Genomic DNA, 10,149 nt, shown 5'->3' on the forward strand with positions numbered 1-10,149 from the left:
TATCAGTTGTACACTTTAACCTTGACAGAATAGTTAATCTTTTTTCTCTTTTCTTTCAGATGTACTTCTTCCAGACAGCATTTTATGTACCAACACCGCCCCCCACAACACCCCCATTTCACATAACAATGACAACCAAACACTACTGACCAATAGGAAGGAGGAAGAGTGCTGGCCAGGATAAAGGAAATGAATGATGTTTCTGTAGTGTTTGGAATCACACGCATTTATAAAACCACATATAGACAAGCTGTTGGAGGCAATGTTGATTATTGCCATTGTGTGATCAGTGCTTGCATGATGAAGTGCTGTAATGAGGTGTGTTTATTGTTTATGTAATTTATCTTGATGGTGTTCCACTGTGACTGTAGTAGCATTTGTTCACTGCAATAATTGTACATTTCTACTGTGATGTTTCAGGATGTGGTGCATTGTATATGTCTAGCATGACCTTTTTTTTTTTAAGTCTCTTTATTGAGTTTTTGAGGACAGATAATGTGCATATTCCAGAGGCAGCAATCTAAATGCCACACAAAGGCAACATTAAGTAATGTCCAGTGGAGACAAATATAGAGAACAATAAAGTGACAAACCATAAATACAAAAAACAAAACAAAACAAAACAAAACAAAACAAAACAAAAACAAACAAAAAACCACACACACACATACACACTTTGGCAACTGCAGTCTTACAAAAATGAGGATGTGATGCACCATGGATAGGCCCTAGTCACCTAACGTCAAGCACACAGGTTATGAGTCAATTCACTTCTGCTTGGTTGCAGACCATTTGTCGAGAAATGGTTTCCAGATTATCAGGAAGATTTTTTCCTTGTTGGCAAGTTTATATCGAAGGCTTTCCATATGAATCACATTGCCAAGTTCCCTTAGCCATTGGTAGCCATAAATCTCCAACTGTGGCAATATTTTTGTCTTTCCAGAAATTGGATCAACCAAACCTGGAGGAAAAGCATGGTTTTTGCAGATAGGGCTATCTAGTATGTATACTGTGGATTAAATTCAGAAAGGACTGAATTTGCTTCCATATTCGTAACGTACTTAGAATAATCTGGCTAGTTAAAGTAATATAATGGTATATGGACAGGTAAGCACTGAAAGATGTACAAGAATCTGGGGAGCGAAACCATTTTTAGGGCATTGATGCGACCGACTAAAGAGATTGGCAGTGTATTCCAATATTCAATATTTCTTTTCAATTGTTAGGTCTTTTTTTTCCCAATTGGACTTTAGGAGATCACCATATTTTCAGGTAGCAATAATACCCAGACTCATAATTTGGTTATTTACAATTCTGAATGGCATTGTACTTAGAAACTCTACAGTCTACATTATCTGATAATGGAAGTAATTCACTCTTATCCCAGTTAATAGAGTACCCTGAAAAACCTCTAAAAGTTTCAATTAAACACAGAAGAGGAGGGAGAGACATTTTGGGGCGCGACATGAACAAAGTTATGTCATCTGCAAAAAGTGACAGATGATGTTTCGTTTCATGTATTTGAATAGGTTAGAATCAGGGTTTGTTCTGATCTCACTGGCCAAGACTTCGATGCATAGATTAAATAAATGCGGAGAGCACAAGCAACCTTGTCGGACGCCTCTGTGTAGGTAAAATGGCTGTAATATCTCCCCATTGGTAATAATGGAAGCCTGAGGTTGGGTATAGATGATCTTAATCCAATTTATGAACGAGTCGCCAAATCCAAAGCGGTGTAGAGAAGACAGCATGAATTTCCATTCAATATGGTCAAATGCCTTTTCTGCATCTAAGGCGTAGCATGGCTTTCTTAACACAGTGATTTCCCTTGAAGATTCAAATGCAAGTTCAAAAGAGGAAGATATTAAGAATTATTCATTAGTATAAGGGAAAAAACTGTAAGACTTCTACACCAAATACAATCATTAAACCATGCTGCCACCAATCATTCTTTCTTATGAGATATTAGCTGGACAGCAATGCTTAGAGACTTAAGACCAAGCTGTGGCATCACATCAGTACTTTTTAGTTGAGTAGAAATTCACTGTTGGTTTACAAAATAAAGGTGCTCATCAAAAAGTGATAAGCACACCTAGTTTGCGAAACTGTCTGGAGCTTACTAAAGATGTTGAAACTAACATTTTTGAGGACAGTAAAATTAGGGCTGCCACCATAATTGTCATTTTTTTCATTTGATAAAGCTGATGATTATTTGTTTTTGATTAAGTTTATGAAAGATCATCACGATTTCCTAAAGCCCAAGGTGACAGAGGATATTTTCAAATTTAGAATATATAATTTACAACTATATAATTAGGAACAGCAGACATTTTGACTTGTCAGAAAAGCACAGGTGTTATAATAACATGAAGGGGATTTTTTAAAATTAGGGTTGTATAAGGTGCTCATCTATAGTTACTGCATCACCTACAGGAGATGACAGTCAGCCCACTCAAGTTTGGAAAAGCTATGCAATGTACTGCTGTGGACCAGAGATATCATAGTTTTGATGACATCTCAAATTTGACTTTTATCACTCCAGTTTTTGACTTTGGTTGAGTAGTTGATCATGTTTTCCAACATTTTTTGACTGTCTTAGACCATAGGAAAAACATGTATGAAGTTTGAAAATGGGTGTAGTTCTCCTTTAAGAAGTGCAGAATGGGGCCCTGATCACACAGAAAGTGTTTAAGCAGCTGGATGCTGCTTTTTGTAATTGATTTTAATGATAAAGAAGCTTTTTGCTCACTGTTTTTGCATTGCTATGTGCCTTGCATTTCTGTGCTCTAGGTGCCTAGTGTTTTTGCCGGACCACTCTAAACTCCTTGAGTTGAAAAAACTTCAACTCAGAGCGAAAAACAAGTACCCTCTGCCTGTCCATTTTAGGAACTAGCTACTAACTACTGTGAAAATAATTAGGTAGTTTTAGCTAGCCAAAATAAATGATAGATTGAATATACATTAGGTTAAAGAGGTGATGGCATGGCTGCCTGGCAATGATAAAAAGGCACAGCAAGTGTTTTTTACTTGTGACATTCAATTCTTTAAAAAAGGCGGTGCAATTTGCCTTGCGCAACCTGCAAAATACTTTCTGTGTGATTTAGGCCTAAGTTTTGCAGTACAAACAAAATATTTTGTGGAGGCAACTGACTCAGTCATGTTGACATCCCGGTCATATGTAAAAAAAATTTTTTAGCAAATTGACAAAGACTAAAACAAAACCAATTTCCTTTTTATTTCATTTTTGTTTGTTGTTAAGTATGCAATATTGTTTCAGTTAGTTTTCTGCTTTAAATAAAGTTTAATTTTTATTTTTCAGTTAACTTTAATGTTTTTATTCACACCTTGTTTTATTTTTTATTTGTTTGTTTTAGTTAAAGAAGTGTTTTACTGCTGAAAGGATTTTCATAAAACCATGCTGTAGAAAGATGCAAATGGTGAGAAAATGCAAATGAAAAATGGTGCTACAGTGCCCAACAGTATTCACCCCCTCCTTTTTTTCCTATTTTGTTGTGTTACAACCTGTAATTGAAAAGATTCTGATATGGACTTTTTGGAATGGACCTACACAAAGTAGTTGAAGTGAAATTTAAAAAAAAAAAAAAAAACTTTTTAAAAATTTTCAAAAACAAAACAAACAAAAATACGTAAAAAGTGGCGTGTGTGTGTATGTATTCACCCCCTTTGCTATGAAGCTCCTAAAAAAGACCTGAGGGGTATTCCAGAAAGCGGCTTATGTGAAAACCCAGAGTAGGTTAACCCTGAGATGAGGGAAATTCTGAGTTATCCGTTCCAGAAAGAGAGGTAACTGAAACTCTGAGTCAGTCACCATGGTAACATAACCTGCTCACTGACAGGTTTTCTTCAATAAACCCTGAGTTTTTCTCTGTCTCCTCCCTCTTACACGCTGTTTCATTTCCTCATTCATTCAGTCCGTGTCAAAGCTTGTATCGAAGCGCATTCATTAGCGGAGATTTACCGTCTGTCACAGTCTAAATCCTGCTGGATATTAGTTTGTTACTCAGGACTGTCTTAAGTTACTGAATTTATGCACATCAGTCATTTCTTTGGACATCGGTTTTTGTCTTTACATTCAAATATTACACAGCGAGAATTCATCCTCAGCTCAGAATCAAACCTCCCAGCAAGCATTTTTTGGTTTAAAAAACGTCTAATAGCCGTCTAGGTACATAAAGACCTGTCATCTAGGCTAAATCACGGCTGAATTTGGGCTGTCAGTGAAAATTTAGTAGACGTCTAACCATAGCCAAAGTGTAGATGTCATCAATTATATGGCTATGTAGAGACCATGTCCAAAAAATGGAGATAAACATATTTTAATTACTGTTGACTCTCCATACGTGATTGAATATCATACCGCACGCCATCTGCAATGGTGAAAATTACATTTAATCAATTTCCAAATTAAATCGGCTAGATTTGGGTTACATGTAGCTAGACTAAATCGGAGCTAAATATAGCCAATATGTTTAAATCACGACTATTGCTTGCTGGGCTCTGTCCTTTTTATATTAATTATTTTTTATAACACTGTGCACAAGGATCAGACTATCAGTCTGTTAGAGCAGCTCCGAAATGTTTATTGCACATTATGTGTAGGTCTAATTATTTAAATTTTAAAAATCGGTATGAAGCTTTAGACACGTAGTATCAATGACTAATGATCTCTACCACTGATGTCATTTGCCGCACTGATGGAACATAATGTCTGTAGCCTAATATTGGGGATTATATGTTAATATTTCTGAGTGAGCAATGGTGCAGCATTTCAGTGTCTTTAAATTTACTACATTTGTAGCTGAAATAAAGTCACTGAATGCTGTTGAGTCAAGATACAAATAGATGTCCAACATTTTAAAATCTACTGTATTTTAACCTCAACGTCTTTTCAGGTGCAAATCACCAAACATATTATTACTGGGTCAGACTGTGAGTTTACAGTCATGTCTTTATGTCTTTGATCTATAGCCTAGCCTATATGTTTTAAATCTTACTATTTTTCAGTTGCTGCCTCCTGTGTTTTTCCCCATCAGATTAAATCTTCATTAAGGAAAGTAAATCTGATAAATGATGAATAAACGGACAACACTGAATAAAACTTTTTTATTAACTTTATGGTTAACTTATTTACACTTTCCACGTTCTGACTCAGGCTCTTCTTTCAAAGATAAACATGCACCGCCTGCTACACATGCATTGATATCTCTACATCCACTGGATTAAAATGGAGGCACTGTCTTTTATTTACCTGTTGCCATGGTGAATCGTGGAGTCGGAGCTCCATTGATGATGGCTTTTTATTGTTGGCTTAACTCAGAGTGAACATACTCAGAGTTGACTGAACTAACTCAAATCAGCTGTTCTGGAACCGGTAACTCAGAGTTTCCCATCTCAGGGTAAATCAACTCAGAGTTCAGGGTTAGACTCAGAGTTTGTTGAACCTCCTACCTGGAATACCCCTCTGGTGCTACCAATTACCTTGAGAAGTCACATAATTAATTGAATCAAGTCCACCTGTGTCAGTGTCAAATCTCAGTATATATTGGAAGGTAACAGGGTAACCCAGGTTCTCTGAGTGGAGAGAGAACTGTCCCCGTACATACAGGGACCTCTGTTGCATCTCTGTCCTCTCAAAAAGTTAGAAACATAATGCAGACTGGGGTTTTAGCATAAGCTGAATAGAGACAGTTGAAGCCCAACTGGGGATATCACTAACACCCAGTGACCTCAGCAGGACAGTACACACTGTTTTGGGTGTGCTGGCAACTTTAATTTTTATCGTGGTCCCTTTTCCATTTCTTGTGCCACCTATGCATACAATCCACAACTGCCTGTTCCAACGGATTGTTACGACTCTGGCCATATTTTGATGTGTCTTTCCCGTGTTTGACTGTGAGAGTGAGTTCTCCTTTCTGCGTGAGGATCTTTGTATCTTAACCACAGATGTCTCCCACTGATTGGCGTCACAGCAGGCCAGTTGACAGTCGACTGACAGCAGCAATATTACTGTCCTCAGCCTCCACACTTCCTGTATTGTGTATTTGTTAAATCTAGGGATTTGTTTTTCTGTAGTGTCTGATGGTGCCTCCTGTGGGCCATCATGGTGAGTGATACTATTATATTATCACTCACTATGATGTATTATATATTATAGTTTGTTGCACTAGTTTACATTTATTTTTTTTTAACTTAGCTTTGAAGTTGTAGGGGTGGGCTACCATTTTATTTTGTATACTTTTGTCATGTTTTCTGATGTATCCTTGGGAGACAGGTTTAGTGAATGTATTTTTGTTTGTTTTTTCTCACATAGGTGTAGTTAGTATGTTTGAGGTTTAGATAGTCGTTTTGTTTGTTGTTTTGGCCTTGGCCCACCCTGAGTTATTTTTGCTTCACATTATTGTTAAACTAAGTTAATTTTCTCACAACAATAAATACCTTAACTTTGAACTGTAATTCCTGCAGTGAGCTGTCTGGTTTGGATACTTGGGAGGGAACAGCCTTATGCACTGTAATGTTGCGCTCCTATTCCCCTAGATAGGGGCATAACAATGATTAATGAATTTATTTATGATTTCCTCCAAGGCCTCAAACTATTGGTCCACTTATCCTCTGAGCCTCCCTTCTCTATTAATGGCACTTTCACTTGTTTTGAAGTCCTCCTCCAAGTCCCTGACTTTGTCCTGAAAGTCAGAGATACTGTTGGATACTGTAACTCCCTATTATCAGGTAGCTATAATAAGTCTTTGAAAACTCCCCAGCTAATCCAGATCGTGGCGGCATGTGTACTGACGGGAACTAAGAAACAAGATCACATTTCTCCTGTTTTAGCTTCTCTGCACTGGCTCCCTGTAAAATCCAGAATTGGATTTAAAATCCTTCTCCTAAATCAAAAAGCTCTATATGGTCAGCCTCCATCATATCTTAGAGAGTTCATAGTGCCATATTATCCCACCAGAACACTGCGCTCTGAGAATGCAGGGTTACTCGTGGTCCCTAAAGTCTAAGTCCAAAAGTAGATCAGGAGCCAGAGCCTTCAGCTATCAGGCTCCTCTCCTGTGGAATCATCTTCCTGTTGAGGACCAGGAGGCAGATACCGTCTCCACATTTAAGACTAGACTTAAAGCAACACAATGGAGTTTTTGAGTACTCAAAATATATATCCAAGATCTTTGTGATTGTACATCGAGTCACAGTAGGTTGGATGACACCGCCGTCATTGCTTGAGAGTGTCTGTTTTGCTTGCAGTGGCACTATGCACTTTCAGGTTTCGGTTAGGAACTCGGACACAAAAAGGACTACAAAATTTGGCTGCTTTATGGCATACGTCATTAGCCTAGTGAAACCATCCTAATCTCGCGAGCTCATATTCTGTTTCGCTCCGCAGATCAGTCTGGCCATGCAATCATTAAGGCGCATTCTGGCATCGGTTAAAGCTTACCAGGCCAGTCACAACCATTTATTACTTTGGGGCAGGCACGTCATCAGAATAGGAGGGACAAGGAGTGGAGTGAATGCATTTCGTAAACAACCATCATGGCTACTGATTTTGAAACGGCGATGGTAAATGTGTTGAACAAACTGGAATGTTCATTTTCTTTAAAAGCAGAACAAACGGCTGCACCGAAAGCTTTTATTGAAAAAAAAGGATGTGTTTGCTGTCCTTCATACGGGGTTTGGTAAAAGTTTAGTTTACCAACTGGCTCCGTTGATCGGGAAAAAGATGGGACTGAGTGAAAACCCAGCGGCTATTGTTGTTTCTCCACTAGTTGCTCTCATGGAGGAGCAGGTCAGGGAAGCGACCAAGCTGGGAATCACAGCAATGCAACTTGGAGTCCACAGTGAAGAGGAAATCCGCAATGACGGCAACACTCTTTGCCAGACATCATCACAGCTCATCTCTGCTGCAGCTTGCTGGTCTGTTTACTGTGGCGTTGTGCTAGCCTACGTCACACATTTCGTTTACTTTGATTGGTTTTCTGTCTTTCCAAGGGGACTTTGAGTGACAGCCGTTGATACCGCCCCTCGGGAATAGAGGAAATGTACACTCCGTATCCAGACTCATTTGCGTTTTGCGAATTGGGTCTGGCAAAGCCAGGCTAATACGTCATATCCCCCTCCTCTCTTTAGAGTAGCGTAGCCGAATCGAGGTGAATGAAGTTAGACGTGGTTGTCATGGCTGAAGCGACAAGGAAAAGGAAGAAGGTGAAGGTGTCGTCCCAGGGTTAGGAGACAAGAAAAGAAAACGGGAGAGCAATAAAACAAGAGCTCGAACAAGGATTAATATTGGCCCGGCTTTCACACGCTGGTGAGAGCTGAAAGAGGAGGAGGGATGCCTGACCGATGGTGACCTGGCGCTGTTACTGCTGTTACCCTCTACTTAGGAGACTCACTGTCTGCAGGTCGGCTGCCTCAGGTACATGTTCAGATAAAGTGTTAGCCTACATACAGACAGCTTTCATTTTAGTTTGTCTTTAATAGTTTGCTATTAGCACCGCAAGCGCGATGTGCTTGTGTCGACCGCAATCGTAAATCATAATAGCGGTGAATGAGAGACTGTGGACAGAGCAGATTGAAATATGGCTTTCTACATGCTGATCACATGTATTGATAAAGTATTGGCTTGGCTGGCAGAGGTTTTATTGCACTTACTTACAGTAACAAGCGTAGTTGTCGTCAACTAGAGTAATCTTGAAGTTATATTCCCTTCATCTGCACCACGGCCTCTCTGCTGTTGTCTGACTTCACTCTGTTGAGTTTGTGTGTGTGTGTGTACATGTGTGCCTGCTGTGAGGAGGAAGTCTGTGGAGTACCATACGTTTCAATATACGTGCGCAGCAATTGACTGAACGTGTCACACGCGCGTGCTTTGACGCCTGCGCAGCAAAACAACACCTGACGTGTCATGTAGTTTCCCCATTGACTTATAACTGTCACGCGTGATGACTGCTGCACGCCGCGTAATCACACAACGCGGAGTTAATACGTGTGACATTTATGCGTTTTTTGCAAACGCATGCATAAACGCACACATGAAGATAATAGAACATTTTTGTCACACGCGCACACGCACGCGTACTATGATGTGCACAAACTACATCACGCGTAACAAGAAGATGCGTACTGTACTTACAACGTGTGCACATCCGTCTGTCACCATTGGAGAAACGTTGGCAAGTGTCCCCACACGCGCATTCGCACTTGTTGATTCTACGCAACCGGAAGTTTATCTGCATCGCACACACCAATCCGGGTGCATGAACGCCTCACGTAGTTTTCTTTTTCATTTTTTTATGCTACACATATCTGGAACAAACTCCCTGAAAACTGCAGGTCTGCTGCAACTCTCAGTTCTTTTAAATCAGGGCTGAAGACTTTTCTGTTTGCTGCTGCCTTTGATTAAATCAAACCTGAGCCGCCTTCTTCTCACGCTGCACTGTAACTTTTATTTTGTTTTATCTGTCTTCTCTTTAGGTTTTATTTCTGTCTCCCATCTAGGTTTTAATTCTAACTTCATTGTAGTTACATTAATGTGATTAATGTCTTTTTATGTTGCGTATTGCTTTTACTTGCTGTATATTTTATGTAAAGCACTTTGAATTGCCTTGTTGTTGAAATGTGCTGTACAAATAAACTTGCCTTGCCTAGTGAGCTTTATAAAAATATTTTATAATTTATTTCAGTGAAATATTTTCTTCCAAAATTGGCTGATATTGAAGAAAATACAAAATTAGGCTTCACACTTTCTGTTCTTCTTTTGCAGTTTGATCTAATAAATTGTTTTTAAAACACACACAAAAAAACCCCATGGTAACAGTGGGATTCAATCCCATAATGTTTTGACTGTAATCCTAGCACTCATCCCAGTGAGCTAACTCTGCTCTCTGTGGTAATGGTACAATAAATATTTCATTCACTTTCTTCCACAATACAAAAAAACCCCACTGTATCTAGGCTACTAACTTTGTGTCCGTGTTTTTCCAATTACATCTAATAATAATAATACTTAAAAAAAACAACCTATAATTATATATGTCTATATAGAATGTATTATTGGCTCAATGGCACCATCTACTGGATGAAAATGGAACACAGACATAGAATGAAATGGAAAAGGAAACTACGTGAGGC

At 38.9% G+C, this 10,149-nt stretch overlaps 1 protein-coding gene across 2 annotated transcripts in view; it reads left to right on the plus strand.

The window, feature by feature from the left end:
• The window catches only part of yipf2 (Yip1 domain family, member 2), a 49,802-nt gene extending 40,121 nt beyond the window's left edge, over positions 1-9,681 (plus strand). For both annotated transcript variants that reach the window (XM_033644543.2, XM_078161727.1), the window contains one exon: positions 60-9,681. In XM_033644543.2, the coding sequence (XP_033500434.1) occupies positions 60-149 (90 nt within the window). In that variant the 3' untranslated portion in view covers positions 150-9,681. The remainder of the gene's footprint in view (positions 1-59) is intronic.
• Positions 9,682-10,149: the final 468 nt, after the last annotated feature.

This window comes from Epinephelus lanceolatus, chromosome 18 (assembly GCF_041903045.1).
Source record: "Epinephelus lanceolatus isolate andai-2023 chromosome 18, ASM4190304v1, whole genome shotgun sequence".
Taxonomy (NCBI): domain Eukaryota; kingdom Metazoa; phylum Chordata; class Actinopteri; order Perciformes; family Serranidae; genus Epinephelus; species Epinephelus lanceolatus.